Source organism: Podarcis vaucheri (assembly GCF_965113315.1).
Source record: "Podarcis vaucheri genome assembly, chromosome: 10".
In the NCBI taxonomy this organism is placed as follows: domain Eukaryota; kingdom Metazoa; phylum Chordata; class Lepidosauria; order Squamata; family Lacertidae; genus Podarcis; species Podarcis vaucheri.
Window position 1 is genome coordinate 57,016,864 of NC_138748.1, and position 24,636 is coordinate 57,041,499.

The 24,636-nt window shown below is 41.7% G+C and overlaps 1 protein-coding gene across 30 annotated transcripts in view; it reads left to right on the forward strand.

Annotated features, from left to right (window-relative positions):
* Nucleotides 1-24,636, forward strand: part of CACNA1C (calcium voltage-gated channel subunit alpha1 C) — a gene marked incomplete at its 5' end in the record, with an annotated part of 519,781 nt that overhangs the window by 102,158 nt on the left and 392,987 nt on the right. For all 30 annotated transcript variants that reach the window (XM_082240319.1, XM_082240340.1, XM_082240308.1 and 27 more), the window contains 2 exons: nucleotides 351-672; nucleotides 5,203-5,308. In XM_082240319.1, coding sequence (XP_082096445.1) covers nucleotides 351-672; nucleotides 5,203-5,308 — 428 coding nt within the window. The remainder of the gene's footprint in view (nucleotides 1-350; nucleotides 673-5,202; nucleotides 5,309-24,636) is intronic.

Below are 24,636 nucleotides of genomic sequence, written 5' to 3' on the forward strand. Positions count from 1 at the left end.
GCAGCTGCTGGGTGACCTTGGGCCAGTCACACTTCTCTGAAGTCTCTCAGCCTCACTCACCTCACAGAGTGTTTGTTGTGGGGGAGGAAGGAAAAGGAGAATGTTAGCCGCTTTGAGACTCCTTCGGTTAGTGATAAAGCGGGATATCAAATCCAAACTCTTCTTCTTCTTCTTCTTCAGCATTGGAGGGCATGTTTCTTGGTCACACTACTAGGGTGTGACTGGATGTTGGTAACTGGCTATTATATGTGCATATACGAATCATTCTATTATGTTTATCAGATTTTTTGTTGCTGTTGCAAACTCTGTTCTATTTGTATGTATTTAATCTTTGCTCCTCTTTCTCCTAGGTTCCAACTATGCGAGTCCCCGTCCAGCTCATGCCAACATGAATGCCAATGCAGCTGCAGGGCTTGCACCTGAGCATATCGCTACTCCAGGTGCAGCCCTTTCCTGGCAGGCTGCTATCGATGCTGCCAGGCAGGCCAAATTGATGGGTGCAGCCGGCAATGCAACAATATCCACTGCCAGCTCCACACAGAGGAAACGGCAGCAGTATGGGAAACAGAAAAAACAGGGTACCACCACAGCTACACGTCCTCCCCGGGCACTGCTGTGTCTAACACTGAAAAATCCCATCCGGAGGGCATGCATCAGTATTGTTGAATGGAAATATCCTTTTTGATGGAGTGATATGAGTCAGTATGCAAATGTGATTTACAAATGTGACTAAGCATGTGCATTAGGTTGAAGGGAGCACTAGAAGGAACTATATGAGCAACAACATATGGTTGGTCTCCATCTAGATCAGCGGGGGTAGATCTTTTATGACCTTGGCCAATCTTCTGGGGGTTGCATGCTGGTGGTGGGTGTGACCCAAAGTGACTGTGACCATCTCACCTAAACATTTGTGCATGCATACACACACGCACACAAACGGCACACAAGCCCTTCCTCTTCAGCTTATTTCTGCAGATAAGCTGAGTAAGGGGTGAATCACCTCCTCCATCCTCATCAAACGACCATTTTGATGAGGAAGGCATGGCCAATTTACACCCCCCACCAGGGGTATTCGCAGAGGGGTTTAAACCCCAGTGGTGTGCCCACTTAGTTTTTTGCCAGGGCCCAAATTGGTGGGGTTTTGGTGGGGGGAGATGCATCGGGACCTAGGCCTAGACTCTTAAAGCATAAGGACTCCTACTTGTGGCAACATGAAATTGCTGCAGAATGCAGGAGCATTCATGGGCCATCCTATGCACAAAATGGATGGTTTTTGGCTGCTGTGTAAATTATGTTGATGGATACCAATAGAGCCATTGTCTATAATCTTTCAACAATTAAATATTCTAGACCTGAAAAATAAACCCAATTTCAAATGACCAAATGACCAAGTATTCAAGAACCCAAGCCTTTAAAATCCATTTGGATTCCCCCCCCCTTAATCCAGATTTTCTGATGTAGCCATGGTTTTACCTTGACCTATATTGTTCAGTTGTGCAACTTTTATTTGGCAAAGTCCACATGGAATAGGCTGATAGTAATAGGAGGGTGTAGGTTGCAGTCTGAAGCACATTCACTTGGGTGTGGGGTCCTTTACAAGTAAAAGTATTTAAGGTTATTACACTAAAACACCATCTTGCAACTGCAACAAAAGGATTATTGTTACGTGCCAATCTGGCTACTATTACAGCTGATCTGGTAGCAGGACCTGATGGCATTGATGCTAAGTATTTGGTGATGGTGGTTTTTTTTTAAAAAAATGCTTGGTCTATGAATCTTGGAATGCATGTTGGAGAAAGTGCCCTGCCCTTCTCTCCTCCCTCCCTTCTCTTGCATGCTGGCATTGGCACTTCATTTGTGGCTTGTGTTAAGACAGACATTTTCATTACATGCAAACTGGGAAACTCTAGTTTGATATCAGATAATAAGCCAGGATGTAATCCACTTTGGACATAACAAGTAAGGAATAAAATGCCAAAGCTGGCACACAAAGCTGGGCTTAAACACACAGATTCTGGCATTGTTCTATCTAATTTGGGCCTGAGATTAAATCTCTGGTGCACAGACTGTTCACAATGAAACTTGGAGGAGCAAACAGAAAGATGGATTTAAAAAACCCAAAGTACCATAATCTTAATAAAAATATTATCAAAGTACCATAATCTTATTAGATGCTGTGAAATCAACTTTTGCTTTCAGGATTTTGGGTGGAGATAAAAATGGGTCAAGAAAGGGTTCACAGATATTCTCCATCAACTCATTTCCCCCCCCCCCTTTTTCAGGTGATAGTTTTTTAATCCTCTCAAGCAGTTTTATTTGTTATCCATCCCAACGTAGACACTCAAAACCATGACGGATGGCTAATTTGGGATGGGTAGTGGGATGGTGGCGGCAAACCTATATTGGTTACTTGCTTGGCACCTTGCCAACCATACATCTTTAGGCAGAGCCCACAAGGGGAGGCCTGATATAAAGTATGAAATCAGAGCTGGTTGAACAGATTGATGTGTTGTAAAGTAGGAGGCTGAAAATGCCTGAGCATTGTAGTCATCTCTTGAGAGATAATGGTCTTACTGAAAACACATAACAAATAAACAGTTGAAATCCTCTCAATGACTCACCTCAAATACCAGGTTCCTGAGCAGAGCACATACTTATGGCCACTATGGACTTGTTGCTGAAAAACAGTATCTCTTTGGTGAGTCCACCAACTCCACCCTACTGTAATTTATATAACAACATATTGGCCTAGTTTGTAAATAATGCTAAGCCACAGTTAATGCTAACCATAGTTAACACATGATAATGGAAGCTAGTGTGTCTGGCAGACCATAATGTGAACCTTGGCTTGTTGCATTCTTGTCCTCCCCCTGTTAAAGGAAACACAAGCCAGGAATTGCTGTTCTTCACTTGCAGCTCTGTAGCTTTCGTGCTGTGGCAGCTCTTTAACCATAATTAAGGATAAGGTCTGGACTTGCACATAAAGTTAAGCAATAGTTAATATTAGCTAAGGTTTATAAACGAACTACAAACCTTGGTTAATGAGCAGTCTATAACCATAGTTAATAATCGATGGTTTAGTTTTATGTTCAAACAGGGCTATTCTAATGTTCTTAATGTGTCTTAATAATTCAAAACATTGGTAAGCAACATAGTTTGTGCTAAGGTGCACCTTTTTTGGGGGGAAGGGATAACATTTAATGTACAAAACTGGGACTCTTCTGCAGACTAATACATTTTCTACTGAAAGAAGAGATGAGAGGGGGAAATATGTTGCTATAATCATTTCGCATACTGAAAATACAGTTTCAGCCTATTTCTGTTGCACACCCAAGAGGATGTGAATGCAAGAAAAGCCCTGCTGGATCAGAACAAAAGGCCCATGAGGTTCCCACATTAGCCAACCAGGTGCTTTTGGGAAGCCCGCAAGCAGGACAATGAGGGACAACAGCTCTCTCCAGCTGTTATTGCCCTATATACCAAGTCCTGGTATAAAACTAATGTGAAACTGCACTAAAAAGCTCCATTAAATAGAGCTTAATATATCTTAATTAATGGTTTTCAAGCCAGGTCATAATGAAACATTTCAGCTGTGCATAACAAATTCTCCTACCTCTGACCATTCACTCTCTTACCTTCCATAATTTGTACTAAAAGGAAACCTACAAAACTTTAAAAGTTGTGCATATGAGAAATTAAAATTATTATTATTAATTGAATTGATCAGAGATTATGAACTCTTGTGTCTTTACAATAGCTTATACAGGTCAACGTAAAATTGTAAACAGGGCATTAGCTATCAGAAACAACGAGGACAAAATGTGCATCTGTAACCAGATGCTAATTGCTTTCTCTATAGTTGAGAATGACCTACTTTTCAATATTTCAGTCTGATCATGAACTATCCAGCACAAATTAAAACTTGCATTGTCATATGCAAGGAGGGGTCTATTTTTTGTTTCTTATTCTCTGTGGCCAGCAAGGCAACAATTGCCTTGGCTGACCAATAGAGTCCCTTTCTAAGGCTTAATCCATATAGGTAAACGATGCCATAAAAACACAACAACATGGGGTCAGCTACACATGGAAAGCCTCCATATGCAATGACACTAATTCCCCTCGCAGGGGTGGATGAAGGGGGGTGCGGTGGGTACAGGTCTCCCTGGGTGTCACCACTGTCCTGCAAAAACCTTACCTTCTACTGACACATAGCATTCTTAGGAAAGGTTTTTGCAAATTGGGTGTCTTCATGTGGTTCCTTTATTTGCCCAATAGAATAATCACAGGGAACAACTTAGGAAGAAATGAGAGTACAGTCCTATTGGACCTCTGTGCTGTCCATCAGCTCAGCAAGAGTGTGGGTGTACTGATATTGATATTAGGGGGAACCAATAATAAATGAGGTTTCAGTCATTTTCTGCCCAACCCAATTAAGGTGAAAAACTGATGATGGGGAATTCACTTTGAGAACAGTTAAGTGGTGAAATGTATTCTGAACAAATACATGCATTTTCAAATAGACACCACTGTTTGGCATATTTCTGGTATGAAAGTATGCAAAATAAGCCACAACTTATTTTAATAATGCCCTTTAACAACCTTGTGTTATACACACACACACACACATCCTCAGAGATTAGAATGAAGAGACGCTGAATGTTAAAAATAATGTTAAAAATAAACCCTTATATAACTTTTAAACCCCTTGTGCTTCTTTGAATACTGCTCTCTTAAATTTCTTTTCAAAAGTTGGCAAAAGAGGGTTGAAAAATGCTGAACCATTGTGTATTAAGATTTGGGAGATATTTTCTTAAATGACAGCAATAATAGGCAGTTTGCAACTGTATTGCAAATGCAATAAGAAAGAGAGAGAATTTGGTGGGCTGTCTGTCAAATAACAGCACAGCCTGAGAGGGTAAAATAAACTTGAAATTAAATCTAAATAAAGAAAAAAAACTTTTAAGAAATCTATGTTTACTCTGGCACGCGACTGGCCTACTGTGCTTTTGACATATTAGGAAGAAACTTGGCTGGGAGGGTTGAAAAGCACTTTAAAAGGCATATGTTTCTTTTCAAAATACAAGGGATTAGGAATGTCTTTATTAAACAGAATTCTTTGAAATCCTTCCCCCTCTTCCAATATAATGTATGCATGTATATATATATATTAAAAAATCAACCTTCCTTAACTCCATTCCTCAGACCATTTGAAATTATTATTTTACTGACTATTTTTGCCAATTGTGTGGCCTTAGCTATCTATATCCCCTTTCCAGAAGATGATTCCAATGCTACTAATTCCAATCTGGTAAGTCCTTTACTTTCACCATTATTTGTTGTTACACCTTTTACTACTTACTTATAGGTAGGTTGTTTGAAACTCAGCACAGTGGCTTTTGGGAAGTCCGGAGAAAAAAATCACATGGTCACATCAGATGGCAGCCAAGATGTTTGGATTACATGGCTTTAGGCTGGCACTTGTTTTATCAGGATTACTTCTAGGGGGAAAAACATGGGCATTATCAGCACTGCATATGGATATCAGTTTCATACCTCTTCCCCCAAAGAATCATGGGAACTGCAGATTGGTGGAATGTTGAACATTCTGCTAGAACAAAGATAGCCAATGTTGTGCTCTCCAGATGCTCTTGGACTGCAGCTCCCATCATCCCCATATGGCATGGCGAAGGGTCAGGAATGATGAGAGGACACCTCACTGACTACCCAGTGCTAGAAAATCCCATCCCCACTCCCTCCAGTTACAATTCCCAGACTTTCCCCGATAAGAAGGAATGGTAGTTAAACTGGTTTAAGTCTGTAGTGTAGATAATGCCTTGAGTTTTTTGAATTTATGGTTATGACTTTTTGCTGTTGGCTTTTTTTTCCTTTTGTTAACAAAATGCCATAGTATATTGTGAAAGTGCTATCTATCTATCTATCATCTATCTATCTATCTATCTATCTATCTATCTATCTATCTATCTATCTACCTATCTTAGTAGGTGTTAATTGTTTCATTCCTGAGCTTTTTCTGCTGTGTCTGTTTTATGAAGGGATATTATTTAATTGATCAAGCCTTCCTTTCGGGTGATGAACAGTTTCAGGGCTATGTTCTAGGGCACCTTGGCAGGTGTTCTCATTATAAATTTGCCCTTTGAAAGATGGTGACTTTTTTCTATTCTTGCCTGGAATGATTAGTGTTTCTACTAAACGCAAATGGCAATGCCTGTGTTTCAGCATAAGCTTGTCTGGTGCTGGGGTGTGGGGCATGGGGGAGAAAGGGAAATGTGTTTATATTTGGCTTAGCATGAAGTCATAGCAAATACGGTATATGAAAGAAACAAAACTTAGAGTTGGACAAATGGAATGCAATCCATAACAACAGGACAAGCTATTTCCCCTGTTCTTTTCTGAGAGGTTGACTGAGCTCAGAACTCCCAGAGCTATGAATGGGAAAGCCTGAAAGCCTGAGTCTGCATTCAAGAATGTGGCTATTCTTTTACTTGCCCCCAAAGGAGAATCACTGGCATGAAAGGGGTGGGTGGGGGTGGAATGAGAACTTGCAGAGGGATGGAGCTGGAAAAGTAATAATTGCCTTTCCAAAACAGAGACAGATGAGCATGTATAACCATTCTTCAGGCCTTGGCCACCATGATGAAGTATTTTCATGAAGCAGCTTTGAGTGTGTGGAAGGAAAAACAAAGGCTTTGGAATGCATCTTTGGGGGAATTATTGCCTAGCAAGTTGTAAGCTTTTCTTTGTTGCTTTGCAGTTTGATAGAGAGAAAACTGGGGCCGGTTTGGAATCCTTTTTAAAGATTTGAAGGGTTTTACCATCAGGTGAAGCATGTGCAGGAAAGATGTTAGTGAACTGGTGCATCTGACATGTTGCTGTTTTCCACCTACAAAAGTGAAAGGCTGGAACTGAGGTACAGGCTATTTAGAAGTGATGTTGGTGTAGATATTTGCTCCTGACCATAAACCCAGTATTAAACACACACATACAGCTCACAGTGTTATAGAAATGGGATTCCTCCAGGCAAGTACTAAAGAAAAGCAATAATCTGTTGCATGTGTGCATGACTTTTGTGAATTTTGATTTCTATACCTATATTTAGGTTGGATATGCAGATAATGCATAACTGACAAAATATATTTGTACCTAGACTGCATATGCAGATAGCTGTTAGCAACACATTTTTACGCTGATGGGTTTGTCATGGGCAATAGTTTATCTCACTAAAAGTTGGTAGTTGTGGGTAAGTTAATGTACATGGTGCTATTTAGAGTATCATAAGCAAAAACACAAGTCCCTGCCCCAAGAAGCTTACAGTGTAATTTCAACAAAGACAACAGAGGGAGTCAGAGGGAGAAAAAGCAAACTGTGTTAAATGTAACACGGGAACATGCCTTTTGCCAGGCAGTAATGCATTTGATACATATTTTTCCAGCCCTGACAAATGGTCTGTCTGTCTGTGTGGAATTGCATTGACTTATTCATTCTTAAGATTTGTACACTTGTCAAAGTTTTGTGGCATCCATCCTGTTGTAATTTAGCCTTGCCCTTAGATCTGTTGCCTTGTTATAGCAGAGAGAGGCTGCAGTTGCTTTCTACTAGAGCTCTAGTTAGCTGAGTATCAAAGTGATTAGTTTGTTTTTGGAAAACATTGGATGAGACGGTGGGTTGAGATAGAAAAGGCTGCTTCAGAAAACAGCACATCCTGCAGAGATGGAAATCGGATGCACTTAGAAAAGAGAGCCATTTTATTGGAGAAAATTGCCTCCAGCCATTACGAAATGCAGCAAGTTGTGCTTGCTACAACAACCAAGGGGCAAAATAGTATGGCTCCAATCCAGATCTGTAGATTTATGCATGTAAAGGGACTTTTTCATTTCTCTTCTAAACAGCAGCAACCCTGTTTTGTGTCTCACAGTATCACAAGTGCTTTTTAAGGGGTTGCTTGCAGTACAGGACAGAAAAGAATGGGAAAAACCTGCTGTGCACTGGTAAGCCAAACAGAAACTAGCTTAGCATGTTATCTGAACCCGGACTCATGATTAAGTTCTCTTCTTACTTACCACAAGCCAAGGTTTTTCTTGGCAGTCAGAGATGAGTTCAGGATCACAGACAAACCACAGTTAAGAAAAACAAACTATGCCTTCATGTTGCATGCAAAACAGGCCTATGACACTAACAGAGCTACCACTGCATCAGAATAACAATGCAGTTTTTTTAAAATGAGATTTTTAAAGTATGAGTGCTCCCGCATTTCTATCCAAAGAACAGTCTTTCCAGATGAAGAAGTTTCTTGTGCAGTTCACTTCCCTGCTTTTGAAAGCAATGCTCTTAAATTTGTAAAGCTCCTCAGCAAGGCATTCTTCCCCTATCATCTACAATCCTTTACTGTGGGTCATTTGGTATAGCTCTGAGAGAGTCTTGTAGAAGGACTCAGAACCATCCCCTGTTTGGAGATGCTCTTTAGCTAAGTCCTAATTAGCACGAATCATTTCTTGTCTTGATATCTTCTATAGCCAATTGGGTGGGTGGTGGGTTGTTGGGGGTTTTTTGAGAAGAGGGAGAGCAAGGTGGAGTTGGTCCAGCTCTGGAAAACCAGATTTGTCCAGCTGCTCAGGGGAAGCCTTCACTTGGGTAACAATAACAAGTCTGGCTTCACATTCACTTTGTAATCTAATTCTGAAAGGAGGAAAAAGGAGTTGCCATAGCAACTTCTACCGTCCTGATTTCCAGAGACATGGAGAACCTTCTTCAAGAAGCGCATTATCCAATATATGATGTGTAATGCTTTTTTTCTTTTCTTTTAAGGTTTGAAGGAGAAAAATATGTGTTTATAAGCTGATAACATGCCTCTTGGATTCTGAAACTCAGCCAGCAGAATGTGGAATAAAAAATTGTGCAGGATTTTAAAATAATGAGAGCCACTGTAGGGTAATATTGCAGAGCCAGTGTGGTACAGCAAGGGTACAGACTTAGAACTTGGGAGACATGGGTTCAATCCTCTGTTTAGCTATGGCCTATGGCTAGTCACTATCTCTTAGCCTTCAACCAAAAAGATCAAGGGGCTGAAGCAAAATGGTACCTGCTGGTTATTGCTAAGAATTTATGTGCACAGAAAGCTGCTGTTAAAATGAGTCAGATCTTTGGTCCATGTAGCTCAGCACACTGGCTGGAAGCAGCTCTCCTGAATTTCTGAAAGGGATATTTCCCCGACATTACGGCAGATCCTGAGGATTGAATCTGGCCTGAAGATGCATTCCATGTGCTCTGTCACTGAGCTTCAGCTCCACTGAATCGGGCACATCAGCCAAAACATTTTCCCTAGTACTAACTTGGAAATCAAGAATTGTTTATCCATTGCCTCAATTTCAGCTGTGTTTCTTAAAAAACTTACAGGCGTCTCAGTGCCATAAGTGAAATTACTCTGAAGCAACTTATTTATGGCTTATGGCCTTTGATGGCAATCATGCTGTCCTGCGAGGTTATCCATTAACTTCAGTAAGGGCAAGGTCAATCCCTTCTTGTCCTTTTGTAACAGAAATTTGAAAGCAGCCGTTTCTGCCGTCTTTATATCTGTTTCATCCCCACTAAAAACCTATTATGCACACAAATGGAAGGGGATTTTATTAAACGCAGAGCCATTTTGGAACTAATGAACTCCACTGAGGCTTTGGCGAAATTGCAGAAATGAAGAAAGCTTGCACACATGTGTGTGACCTTGTGCAAAGAACAGTGATGCACGTTCTCTTGATGTAGCTGGGAAAATTGGAGCTAGTTTGAAGGGAATTGAAGCCAGCCTTGCAAGAGAGGGCCATAATTGATATGGAGTCTTTCTACTTGTTTTCCCTGCAATTATGTGTTAAAAACAGAGATAATGTGCCTCCACAATAATGGAACTATAGCAGCCTAAGATAGGAAGTTGAGTGGGAAATGCTTCTGTCTCGTCTGAGTGACATTCACAAAATGGCTTGAGCCTGGTCAGTGTCACACCATGTTGATAACATAATGAGGTTAGGACACATCTTGAAGCATACTGTTAGGTTGATTGTTTATGCCTTTTGAGGCAGGAGGGAAATTCCTACTGCTGTTTGAATAGCTCGACCTTCCTTTCCTTGCCGTAGCAATAGCAGAAAAACCACCTGTTTGCAAAACTTGAATTTAAAATGTCATATTCTGCATTCACATTTGTACATCTTTACAGGTGGATGAGAGTTACTTCTTTTCATTCATTCTCTGAAAATTGAACTGTGCTTTCTGAAGCAAGGAAGATGGAATTGTTATGTCTCTGTGAAAGACTGTGCTTACTTGCTTCCCATCTCTGGATGCCTATGAGAGAGAGAGCATAACTGACTGTCTGGCTTGGTAACTAGTGATTAGTTTTGTGGCCAGCTGAAAAGGTGCCTGGTCCACATTGGCAACGAAGGAGTGGATTTTGGTGTTACATTAGTGCTGTAGATTAATATAAAGCAAAATCTATGAACTGGCAAAGACATGGCATTTAATTCAGAATTTATAACAAACATGATTACATTACATCTTACTCAGCATTTTCATCATCTTAACTTCCCCGCCCCATTCTTTTGCAAACTATGGCTTTATCTATGTTACAAGCCAAACATAGATGTAGAAGATTTAATGGTGATGAGTTATTCAGAGGGACTTTAGTGGCTCTTTTAATGTCGTCTTAAAGCCTAAATAATTATAGTAAACCAACAGTTATGCCACATGCATATATTAGCAAGGACTGAGGAACTGGTTCAGCAAAGTGAATATCTTAGCCATTGGCCACTTGGGAATAGAAAGGTTGTTTTAAATATATATTATGATAAATATACCCTGAGAGGGTTTGGGAAAGAACTAGGCACTGTGAACTTCTGGAAATTGATCTGGTCCTGCAGTCTTGGGATATATATGCATTGCCTTAATTTCACATGATCTGGCACTCTTGATAAGCGTGACAGAACACTGCCCTCCATCTTGTTACTGGTCCTGTTATTGATTAAAACAGCAAGAACAATACAGTGCAATTTTTAAAACATAATTCTGTCAAAGGCTGTGACTGTGGAAGCTTTTATTATCCTTCATCTCTTTCCCACATGCTCCTCCTCACTGGTAAAATCAAGACACATTCCCAGAAAGTAAAGAGCATGAGATTTAAAATAAAAAATAAAAACTGGTGGTGAGATATTCCAGAAAGGTACAAATGGAAAACATACTTGCATGTAAAGACAACATAATCCATAATAGCATTTGTCCTGTCATTACCTTTCAGGATGGAAAGGTAAGGATGGGACAACCAGCTTGTGGGTTATCCTATCCTCATATCCATATAAGTTTTCCATACTTGAGCAATTGAAAGGCTTAGTGTTATGTGAATGTCTATCACCATATGCTCAAAAAATGGCATTTGATAGTGCATATAAAGCCAATCCAGGAATTAACAGGAGTAGAAGCAAGTAGATACAAAAGTGACATTGCATTCTTGATCTCAGAGCTTCTTTCTGTGTTGAAGTATAGAGTAAGAATGTTCCACTAGTAGGCAACTTCTTTTCTGCCCAGCCTTGACTTGAGAATCTGAATGATGCTATAAGGGGACATCTAGCAACCAATATATCTAGTGTATTCTTAGGACCAACCCTACATTTGTAAGTTGTTTCATATTGCTTTTCACATTTTATTTTAAATTGTTGTATCTATGTTTCTAGAATTTTAATTTTTGTACATGTACATGCTGAGGCTATCCAACTTTGGACTCTAATGCGTTACAACCTGACCCCACACAGCAGGTATACAACTCAAATGTGGTATCTGGGTCACTTCTTGTGGCTGCTGAACTTAATGCTTCTGATTGTAGCTTTCTGTTCCCTCCAACTGCGATGTCAACACCTTTTGCCACATGGACTATATTTGGCATTTGCAAGGTCCAGATGCCTGATTCCTACTGTGTGCGTTTTCCAACTACAGCATTTCTGTGATTCCCCAGTTAGTTGTGTTGGCACCTCTGCAGCTGCTTTTTGATCTGCCTTGTTAAACTTGCACTGATGGAAAACGTTGGGATTTTGGAAGATTTCCTGCCTGGCTGCCACTAGCTCAGTGGCTGCAAGGCTTGCATGCAGGAGGGTGGAGGGAGCTGAAGTGGAGACCATCTGTGTGTGATAGTCTTTATCTGATGTGCCAAAATTGCAATCCTGCTTTTTTTTAACTGTTACTTTGCCTAATGAAAGCTTGGCGGGTTTGTAGTTACAGCACTTTCAGACCTGATACAATGAGAGGTGCATTTCAACTTAGCTTTTGTAGTCACATTATAAGATCTTAAGTCATTTTATTTATAGGATTAAATATTACATGTTGGATTTTCCAGCTGTTATGATAATAAGCAATAAGTCATTGCAATTTATCGGGAATGAATCATGTTGTGCAAAACGACTTGTAAAAGGTGCAACATTTTCTTTTATGCACCATTTGTTACTTGACACCATTCTGCCCCCAATTACCTTTATGTTATATTTTATTTTTCTTATATGTTCTTTGTCTTTTCCTATTTCTGTCTTTGTACATTTCAGCCTGCAGACACATTGATCTGTACTCTGCATGTTTGCAGGGCACAGATAGTCTCTGTCCATGCAATGTGGGGTATAGTATACTGTGGACAGGCATACTAGACAATGTATAGGCTTTGTGCACAAGATGCAATCAATGCATAGTGTTTGAATAAGCACAATACATAATTGTGGTATTCTCCACAAGACCACAACCCTCAGGATGTTCTCAGCCCTCTCCTACACCAGTGCGCAGGGCTTGGACCCAACTCACAGTGCTGGCCCACCCATGAGGCAAGAAGAGGCGACCACCTGAGGCACTAGGTTTCACAGGGGCAGCAGATCCTGCCTCCAAGGAATGCATCATCCATTGCTACCATGGTGGGGGCTGCCCTCTGCATCGTGGGCTCTGCATCCACCTGGCATGATTCAGAGCAGCCTGGTTTTACCCCTGCGACGACCTTTGATTTACACTTCAACTGTCTAATGAGGTTCATTTGATTCCCCCTCCCTTGTTCCTGATTTGGACCTTTATTCCTCCCTTGTTCCTGATGTAGAACTTCACTCACCCCTTCTTTCCCAGCAGGGAGAGGGGCATTTTGTGGTTCGCCTCAGGTGCTAAAATGTTTTGGGTCACCCCTGCCAACTCATCATCAAGGAGCACAGCCTTTTCTTCCCTCCTCAGTCTTACAAACAGATTAACCATTATCTGAACCACCTTTTGAGATTTCTTTCTACTTTCCTTCATCTTTTTTTCTTCTCTCTTCCACTGTTGCTTATAAAGCAGAAACACGCTTGCTTTTGTACATCTGAGCATGATGTCATAGCAGCCGGCATGGGCATGGAGGCAAATTGCCTCAGTGTCCCTTCCAGCCTCATCTCAATAATAATATATATATATATTATATCACTGTACCACTAACATTTAAAATATGTCAAAGAACATTCAGTGAACATAAAGCTTACCAAAGGCTTGTTAATATTCCCAAGTAGCCTTAAAGCCTCACACCATACACCTTTTAATACTCAAAAGGCCAGAAACTGGCTTTCAGTCCTGGCAGTTTTTGCTCCCATATGAAGTATCCAAAGGGTGGTACATAACAAATGAAAGCAGGCATCTACTGATGACAAACAGAGTTTCTCTCTTTCCCCTTTTTATAGTGACCTCTTATGTGCATAGCCATCAGGAATGGAAGAAAATATTGAGTGGACATGTGAAAAAAATACTAGAAAATGCTCTATGAAGAAGGAAACTCAGTGGATAAATTCTGTTTTTATGCTTACAGTTTAAAAACCATAGTTGTCCGACTAAAAATTGGTCTTAGTCTCATGGCAAGTTCAATGTGCATTATAACTGCTACATGACCAGGCAATCATCTGATTGCTCTACTGCATTGCCAGATTGATTTTCAGCCCACAATGAAGTGTTGTACACAAGGTCTGAAAATCAATTTTGATGTATAGTATACAAAACAGGCAACTGCTTGGTTGTGATGCAGTTCATATTGAATTCAGTGGATAAGACTAGTGCAGTTTTCAGGTTTGTGAATAGATATTCTTACTCAGGAATTTATTTATTTTTTACTTGGAGTGGCTGGAGAGCTACGATAATTTGAGCAGCTACTAAAAGCTACAGAGCTAGAAAGGAAGAGTTACAGACCTGTCCAGCAGTATCCACACTGTAGGACTGAGGGCTTTGGGTTATTTTGGCATAGTGTGAAACAGAGAGGAAAAAAGCAATGGAGGCTACTCCATTATGGTGAGTGGAGCACTGCCTTTCCAATCTCAGACTGCCCTCAGCCAGACTCCACCTGCCTGCCTTCTTACTTACAACCAGTCAGAGGAGTGGCAGCAGCTGTCAGATTCCTCCTCCTTGATCTCAGTGTCGCCCTCAGTGGGGAGGAGGATGGGATCAAAATTAGAATTAGTTGACTCTGTAAAACAAGAAAATCCTTAATAAAATATTAAAAAAATAAGAATTAGTTGACTCTGGTTTCATTTACTTGAATTCCCTGCCTTCCATTTTTCCAGTCCCAATGGGCATCAACTACCACTGGGATCAAGTACTTGGTGATTGCCTAGTTGGGGTATTCCTTGGTTATCAGTCTTCATTGCAGATCAGTGGGTAAAATACTCTTAAGATGCATACCCAAGTTCACCAGATGGATTAGTTCATTCTGCTAGCACATTTGCAAAGCAAAACAGGGTCTGGCATGGTTTCAAATTGGATGGGGGAACCATGTGTTGAGATTCCTGCATGACAGGGGTTGGACTAGATGACTCTCAGGGTTCCTTCCAACTCTACAATTCTATGTTTCTATAATACCCTTCAGCAACTTTGCTGTGCTTGCAAAGCTTAGCACTTCCACCTTCTTCCAATGAACATTTATGGGGATCCTAATATTCATTGCGATCATAAAGAAAGGAAGTAGTTTTTCTGAATTCAGTAACACTAAGTAGAATTATAAGGTTTTGAGTATAGGACTTGGAAAAGTGGCACATCCTTACCCTCTCAAACCCACCATGGGGTAGTTACATGCCCAGTTCTTTGAGAAAAATGTATTTCCTTATGGATAAAGGTAAAGGTGAAGGTAACACTGGCTGTTAGGTCCAGTTGCGGACGACTCTGGGGTTGCACGCTCATCTTGCTCTATAAGCCGAGGGAGCCGGCGTTTGTCCGCAGACAGCATGACTAAGCCGCTTCTGGTGAACCGGAGCAGCACATGGAAACGCCATTTACCTTCCCTCTGGAGCGGTACCTATTTATCTACTTGCACTTGACGTGCTTTTGAACTGCTAGATGGGCAGGAGCTGGGACCGAACAATGGGAGCTCACCCCGTTGCAGGGATTCAAACTGCTGACCTTCTGATCGGCAAGCCCCAGGCTCTGTGGTTTAGACCACAGCACCACCTATGTCCCTTCCTTATGGATACTTTATTCTAAAAAGCAGCTCTTGACCTCATCATAGCTACAGCCTAGGAAAGTAGTCCTGTTTTAAGAAAGCAGCAAGTCATGCTCAACCATTCTAGGAGATGCCAGGGATTGAATCTGGAACCTTTTGCATGCACAGAATATGTTCAGCGTTGAGTGACACTTGTTCCTTAATTCAAACAACTGATTTGTAAAATATCAAGTGCCTTATTAACGGCATATGTTAAAGATTGAACCTTGGAACAAAATACAATAGTTTATGGTAGAATATCCTTTGACAGCTGTGGAAATACAGCAGCAGTTGCACTAGGGTAAATTCACTGTGCACTGACAATTCCTTTTAGAAATGTTTACCTTTTACTTTTGGATGAAAATGTTGCCTTGAAAAGGGATACCACAGAGCTATTGAAGCCACTTGCATGGAAGGAGTGTTTGCCGTTTGCATTCAGGCTGCCATGGCTGAAAAGCAACCCATGTTTCTTTATCTGCTCTATTCATATTATTACAAGCACTTCTTGGAACCAGGTGGAGATGACATTGTCAGGTCGTGGTGTGAATTTGGAAGAGCATGTTTCAGTCAGTGGGTGGGTTTTATTGTGGCTGATCCCCTACCAATCCCCCACCAGCACTCAAACCTGAGCTAACATGGTTGTCTGACCATGACCATTATTGTGTGCGGGATGCAAAGAGGGGTTTTGTTGAACAAATTCTTGTAGTACCATGAAACCCGTTCTTAAAGGAATAACCATTCCAGGAATGGATACTAAATCAATGGGTCTTTCCAGTGCTAGATGCTCTAAATCATATTACCACCCACCCACAATATGCAATTTTTTCATTGTGCGTAGATTGGTATATTTGGTTATTAGTATTAATTTAATATACTGATCACCTATTTACAGGGGAAACCACTATACACAAGGTATAATGTAGTATACTATAGTACTGTTTATTGTATTTGTTTAACTTTTAAATTGTGAATTATCCAGGGGATGTGATTGATGGGTGGTATGGAAATGCCTAAATAAATGAATAAATTCACAATAACAAATGTAAGCAAAGAAAATAGAAAAACGGATGCAAGATTTAAACCATTGCATAACATGAGCAAAGCAGCAAACAGCAACAGCAATAAAAAAATAAAATAATCCAGATGGTAGGAAAACTTGAAGAAAAACAATAGGAGAATTGAGATCTTCCTTTCCTGACTTCCTTGGGCAAGGCATTCCAAAGTCTACCACCACAAAAAATCTATGTATAGTTATTTAACCTTTCCCACATGCTCTGAGTAGATTACAGCAATTACATCTAAAAGAAAGATGATTGGTGGATTTTATTGTGGCTGATTAGTGTCACCGAAAGGACCATAATCTAATCAACATAATGAGTGATATTCAGCATTAGTCATACTCATTGTAGATCCATTGAAGTCAATAGACTTAAGTTCATCGGTTTTAATGGATTTACTTTGAGTATGAATGTTGGCTATCCCCTACAGAATATAAAAAAACTTGGGGAAACATAAAAGGAGAAAAAAATTGTGTGAAGAAGTACTGTTTTTGTCCTTAATTTTATTTATTATTACATTTATATCCTCAAAGGAGCTTAAGGTACTATACACAATTTCCCCCTCCCCATTTTGTCCTCGCAACAATCCTGTTGGAGTACACTGGGGTGAGAGATCATAACTAGCCCAAAGTCTCCCAATAAGCACCATGGCTGTGTAGGGACCCTGTTCTCCAAGGTCCTAATCCAACACTTGAAGTCTAAACCACACTGGTTCTAAATGCAGTCATCTAAATATGGTCAAATCCAGAATGTTTCTGTTTCCCATGGATGCATGAATTTCCACGTACACAGAAAACTGAAGTGTGAGGGAGGCAAACTTTTTAGCCTAGTTGGAGCTGAGTGATGTGTGACTGTTGATTGTAATATCTCAGCTCCAGATCTCGGAGTCTAAAAATTCTTGGGATGTTGTCTTGTTTGCTGCCATTGGTCAGAAAATGACTCCTGTGAGTCACACACACACACAGAGTAAAAGTATTTTGAGGCAATCTAATCTCTTTCCTTCCATCACCAGACTACAGATCTAAGGTAGACGGATAAATTCTAGCTCAGGAAAGCACCACTTGTCACAAAGTGAGTCTGAAAGCTGGGCTAGATGCCAGGAACTCAGGGACAGTTTTTGCATTGAGGGCTGCCTCAAGATTTATGCTTGTCTTTTGCTTTCATCTTAATGAGTGCCAAGAAATAAAAATGGAAAACAAAAATGAAGTGAAATATCCTTATAGGGACATTTGAGTTAAAAAAAAAAAACCTGTTCACCATCATATATATATATATATATATATATATATATATATATATGCTTTCGTAGATTTTCACGGGTATAGGAATGCAGGTTTTGGTGTCTTCGGGTGTCTTCCCGTGTAAGAGTCGGGGTGTCTGTGCGATGTTTCGACGAGGTCTCACTCGTCATCTTCAGGCTGGTGCTTTCGGCTTCTTGTTACTGGAACAGTAACAAGAAGCCGAAAGCACCAGCCTGAAGATGACGAGTGAGACCTCGTCGAAACGTCGCACAGACACCCCGACTCTTACACGGGAAGACACCCGAAGACACCAAAACCTGCATATATATATATATATATATATATATATATATATATATATATATATATATATTCTCCTTGGTAAGAATAAGCAAATAAGGGATTCTAGCCTTTTCTCAATACTATGTCCCTGTATGCAAGAAAGATAGCTAAGTGGTCTTAATTTGGTGAAACAATTTATTTATATCCTGCCCTCCTGTTAAGGAGTCCAGGAAAATATTTCAGCCTAAGAGTAGCCCTATGAAGTAGAGACTTGCCCACGGCCACCCCTTGAGTTTCATGGTTGAGTAAGGATATATGTGCCTACACTGGCTTTCTTTTAAAAGGCTAGATAAATGCTCTCACTCAGGAAAAGTCCAACAAGGGAGCGATCAGCCTCTCTAAAGCATTAAAAATATATGAAACTAAGATATTTTAAAATGGACCAGGGGAGACATGTGCAAGGTCAGTTCGTCATCACCATTTATCTCAGTCACAGTCAGTATCCAACAGCTGCCTGTGACCACTTGTACAAAACACTTTCCATGTAAAGAAAAACCCATCAGTAAAGGCTATGGTGTCTTGGAGATGAATGCTAGTTTATCAAATGCACAGTGCTTAGAATGCTTGGAAAATGCAACTCTTGCAATGGAAGTGCCATCTTGCAGGAAACATGGGTTACCGGTAGCAAATAAGGAGTAGTAACAAACCTAAATGTGGCTTACCTGTAGCAAATATTTTGCAACAAACAAAAACTACAGCTCCAGTCATAAGGGAAAACATTTACCGTATTTTTCGCACTATAGGACGCACTTTTTCCCCTCCAAAAATGAAGGGGAAATGTGTGTGCGTCCTATGGTGCGAATGCAGGCTTTTGCTGAAGCCTGGAGAGCGAGAGGGGTCCGTGCGCACCGACCCCTCGCACTCTCCAGGCTTCAGGAAGCTATCCCAAGTCTTGCAAGCCCGGCGGGATGTCCCGCGGGCTCGCAAGGCTTGCGGGCAGCAGCCTGCACCCAAAAGCTGGGGACAGCGGGGAGGCGCAGAGCCGCCACCCCGCTATTCCCCGACCTGATCTGGAGGCTGGCGGGGGGAGAAGCAAGCCTGCTTCTCCCCCCCACCATCCCCACAACCTCCAGATCAGGTCGGGGAAAAGCGGGATGGCGGCGCTCCGCCATCCCGCTATTCCCCGACCTGATCTGGAGGCTGGGGGAGGGAGAAGCAAGCCTGCTTCTCCCCCCCACCATCCCCACAACCTCCAGATCAGGTCGGGGAAAAGCGGGATGGCGGCGCTCCGCCATCCCGCTATTCCCCGACCTGATCTGGAGGCTGGGGGAGGGAGAAGCAAGCCTGCTTCTCCCCCCCACCATCCCTACAACCTCCAGATCAGGTCGGGGAAAAGCGGGATGGCTCCGCCATCCCGCTATTCCCCGACCTGATCTGGAGGCTGGGGGGGGAGCCTCCAGGCTTCAGGAGAGCCCCACCGCCAGCCCCACAAGCTCGGGGGACAGCGGGAGAGGCGCAGCGCGCCCTTCCCGCTGTCCCCCGACTTGTCTAGAAGGCTGGCGGGGGGAGAAGCCTGCTCCTCCCCATCGCCAGCCCCGCAAACTCGGGGGACAGCGGGAGAGGCGCAGCGCACCTTTGCCGCTGTACCCCGACTTGTCTAGAAGGCTGGCGGGGGAAGAAGCCTGCTCCTCCCCGTCGCCAGCCCCGCAAACTCGGGGGACAGCGGGAGAGGCGCAGCGCACCTTTGCCGCTGTACCCCGACTTGTCTAGAAGGCTGGCGGGGGAAGAAGCCTGCTCCTCCCCGTCGCCAGCCCCGCAAACTCGGGGGACAGCGGGAGAGGCGCAGTGCGCCATCCCGCTGTCTCCCGACATGGTTTGGAGGCTGGCGGAAGGCTTCCTCCTCCCCCAGCCCCGCAAGTTCCCAGAGCGATGCCAAAGCTGCGCGCAGCTTCGGCATGGCTCTGGGTCCCGTTCTGGGATAGGGGGAAGCTCGGGCTTCCCCGCCCCAGCCCCGCGCCTGGCAGGGGGGGGGGATAAATTTTTTTGGCCTTTATTCCCCCCCCCCAAATCTAGGTGCATCCTATGGACCGGTGCGTCCAATAGTCCGAAAAATACGGTAATATTTTAGAGATACCCTGAGCATAACATTACCCATGAGAATTAACAACAACAATAACAGTAATGTATCAGAATTTATCTGAGGAAACATGTTACAGTATATTCCTTTAAAATGTTTTCATTTTAAAACACAGTTAATTCTAAATGGAGATAGATTCTGTGATGGAATACCCTTAATTCATGTGTAAGAAGAATGCCTGTTCTTTTCAGAGTTCCCATCCAGCACTTGCCACTTGCCACTTGAAAGGTCAGACCTCCCAAGTGTTTAGAGTTTAGTTGGCTCCAGTCTATCTTGGGAGATGTTCAAGTCCTTTTCATATACATGCACAGTAGTGGTCCCAAATTTGCACAAATATGTAATGAGTCGCTTCAAAATAAAATGCATTGAGCAGGGCCAGCTCCAGGTTTCTGGGGACCCTTGGGAACAGGGTATCAGACCCCTCCTTTTCCTTCTCAAGCCACAACCCTTCCTCCTGGCCCCACATATTTAAACTAAAACAAATGTTACTATTTCCTTCATTGGCTTTTCACCCTCTCTCTGTGACCCTAGACACAGCCTATGTTCTGTATAGGGATTTGCAGGGGTAAAGCAGACATTAGGAATATAGGCATTCTTTATAGGGATTTGGATCTAGGCATTCTTTATAGGGAATATAGGCATTCTTTATAGGGATTTGCAGGGGTAAAGCAGACATTAGGAATATAGGAATCAGGAACATAGGAAGCTGTCTTATGTAGCGTCAGGCATGTGGTCCATCTAGCTCCGTATTGACAACACGGGCTAGGAGCAACTCTCTATGGTTTCAGATAGGGGTCTTTTCCAGCTCTCCTACCTGAAGGTGTTGGGAATTAAACTTGAGACCTTCTGCCTGCAAAGCAGATGCTCTATAACTGAGTTACATATAGAATTGCACTGCCAGAGGTAGAATGTAAGAGACATAGAACTTAGAGGTAAACAGAGCATGTCCAATGGCAGAGTATCAGCTTTGCATGGAAAAGGTCACAGGCCAATCCTTGGCTTTTCCAAGTAGAACTGGGAATATTTTGTGTTTCAAACCCTGGAGAGCTCCTGTCAGTCAGTGTAGACAGTGCTGACCTAGATCAGGCATGTCCAACAGGTAGATCGTGATCTACTGGTAGATCGTGGGGTATTCCTGGTAGATCCTGGTAGATCTTTGGGGGGAGGGACAACTGTGGCTTCCTAAAAAAACTCAACAACTTTGGTTCATCCAACAACTGCCAGTTTTTTAATACTGTGAGTAGATCGCAGTCTGTTGGAAGTTGGGCGTCCATGACCTAGATGAATCCAAAGTCTGACTATGTAAGAAGTACCCATTTGCTACTGTAAAAGGTGTACCCACTGAATACCTATTTAAGCTGTAATTATCACTAACTGTATTATCTGTATCTCATTGCCATTCAACTCCTACTTTAAAATTTTCTCCTTTATATACCCTTTTAAAAAAAGCCAGATCACTATGTCATGCATCTTCTGATCTTCACACATTTTAAAGCAATTTGTTGTGAAAAACTTTATCTTAATTTGAGGTGGGTGGGGGAAAACCAGTATACAAAAGAAGAACAGTACTGAGATTGAACTCTGCTAAGATGCTTTCTAAACACTCCTCAAAAGAGGAGGGGAGTAGATAACCTAAGCAGTGGTTTTAGAAACAGCAAGTTTTTTCTTTCTTCCTACCTGTTCTCTCTCTCACTTTCTCACTCCTGCACTCTTCACAATATATACATATACACATTTGTCCACAGATTAATATTTCCATCCAGGTCTTCTGGAAGTGTGATACTGAAGAGTAAGGACAGCAGGGATAGGGTTTTAAGCCCTTTTCAGCATCTTTTCCAGCTGTGCAATATCCTTTCAATGATGCAGTGACTAGAACTGTACACAGTATTCCCCCTTTTCAGAGCTGCCCCATACTGGTCAACATCTTCAAGTTATCCACTATGACCCCAAGGTCTTATTCCTGGTCACTCACTACCACTTCAGACCCCAGTAGCATATACTGTATATGAAGTTAGGATCTTTTGCCCCAATGTGTATCACTTTATACTGAACCAGAATTTTTTTGCTTAATGCTCATTCACCTAGTTTGGAGAGATCCTTTTGGAGCTCCTCACAATCCATCCACCCTGAGCAACCTGGCATCATCACTTGGTCACTTCACTGCTCACCCTTAAGTCCTGGTCATTTATGAACAAGTTTAAACACAGGACTAGGGAGCTGCTGCAATGCAGAGTCGACAGCAAAAGGCAGTTTCATATTAAATTTTGCCAAATCCTTCTCATTTGGAACAGATCTCTAGCTCAAGAATATGGAAAACACATTGAAATGGAGATGTGGAGTTTCTAGTATACTTTCTGGGGGTGGGGATGCAGGGTGAAGATTGCATAGTTTCAGAAACACTCTGACAAAAAGCAGACCTTTGCAAGCATGGCAGGAACAGCCAGTCAAGAGACCCTGTTTTAAAGGGAGCAAACCTCCCCCCCCCCACCTCCAGGTCAGCAAAAAGTTTATTGGGAATGAAAAGTGAAGCAACAAAACAAACAAATCACTGCTTTGCTGTTGAGGCTATTTCACTTTAGAGAGACAGGATTGTGACCAGAAACTCCTTAAGTTATCAGCCAGTACAAGAGTCAGTGTCAGAATCCCTAGCTGCTACAAAGTTAGAGGCTTAAGGGGCAAAAATTAGATACTGATGTGCCACCCCAGCCCCTTTAAACTGCTTGGCTGCTTTCAAGTGTCCCTTCCTCATTCGACTTCCTTCCAGATTATGGTGATGACTAATCAAAACTTCCAAATTATTTCAACTATCCCCTCCAAAAGTCAGAATCTTTTATTTTATTTTTAAAAGATAACAGTGTTGTCTGTCTGCAGTGACTTTAGAGAGAAAATGTTCCAGGCTTGGAAGCCAAGGAAAGAGAATGTCTCTGGAAGCTAAGTGAATCTTTGCTGGCATAGAACTGAAGTCTGATGCTGAATTTCAAAACTGGAAAAATGCTTTGTGCATTGCATTTTGGGGATGCATCAAAAAGTTATTCAGGATCAGAGCTAATGACCTAGTCAAAAGATTACGGGTGACTCCAGATGGCAGCTTCCCACACTTCTGGTTGCATAATGTAATGTTATACTCAAAGGAAAGGAAGCAAACCTCACATGCAAAAGGTCTGGTGTGGCTGACCGGATTTTGATCCCATCAACACCTGTCATTTTGACTCTATCATTTATGGTGACCCCACTAATGCTTTAGTCTATCATTTCAGATATACAAAACATATAAGGCTCTTGTTATTCTAAAGTTTTATGGGTTTATTTTATTTTTTACAGCGGAGAGCATCCTAAATGTACTCCTGCAAGGAATGTGTGTGTAAAACCCACTTGAACTCAAGAGAGCTGACCACCAGTAAGCCACACACTCCATGCGATTATCGCTGCTCTAATCACTAGCTCCCATAAACTTGTAGAACCTAGCATAGCGGAAAGAGCTACTGTTGTACCGAAACACTAATGATATTTTCTCAAGGTGAAGTGCATCCTTAATCAAGTTCTTGCTAATGCACTTTCTGTTTCCTCACCTGCATTGCCAAAAGGGTTTCAGGTGTGCTGAATCAAAGTGCTTGGAATAAAAAAGACAAAGCATGAATGCATGAATATTCCACATTTGGAAGTGCACTGAATGAGGATCTGGAATGATAACTTCCTATGGTCATGTTTGTATGTTTTCTCACAGAAGTGGGAGCACAAGAAACAGTTCCAGATATGAACTGAACAATGAGGCATGGGAAAACCTTGACCAAGCATCACTTCTCCTGACTTCATTCAGCATGTAGCTGCTGGTGACTGGTCTCACTTCTGTCTGTAGTACAGACTGGCAAAGGATCTAGAAGGACATGAAAACATTGGCCCAATACAAATAGTGAAAGCTAAATAATTCTTTTCTTTTTTAAAAAAAGATCTGCTCAGAAATGACCTAATATGGTTTCAGAAAACTCTTGCTGATTATTGCAATTTCTTCAGGAATTTTCACCCTTTAGATTTAAAACTGACTTTGTACTAAGCTGGTTGCTAACTTTAATGCAAAACCTACACTGACCGCTGTGTACATTCAGTTTGCCTCTAGAATCTTTTCTACATAAAATGGTATCTGCTTATGGCAAAATAAAAAATAAAAAAATTGAATGTGCACTGTGGTGTTGCTTTTGGAACCCTAACAACAACAGATCTATTTTGAGTGCATATACACCAGTTATGTACTACACAGAATTAGATTTGTAGTCAGGCTCTACCTTCAAGCTCAGTCTAAAGATGCAACATGATACAAAAAGAGGAAAAGATGAGATCAGAAAGCCTGAGATTTTTATTTTATTTTTCCACAAAAGCAATTTTCGGAAAATAAAACAACAGGAGGAACCATGTGGCTGTTGGATG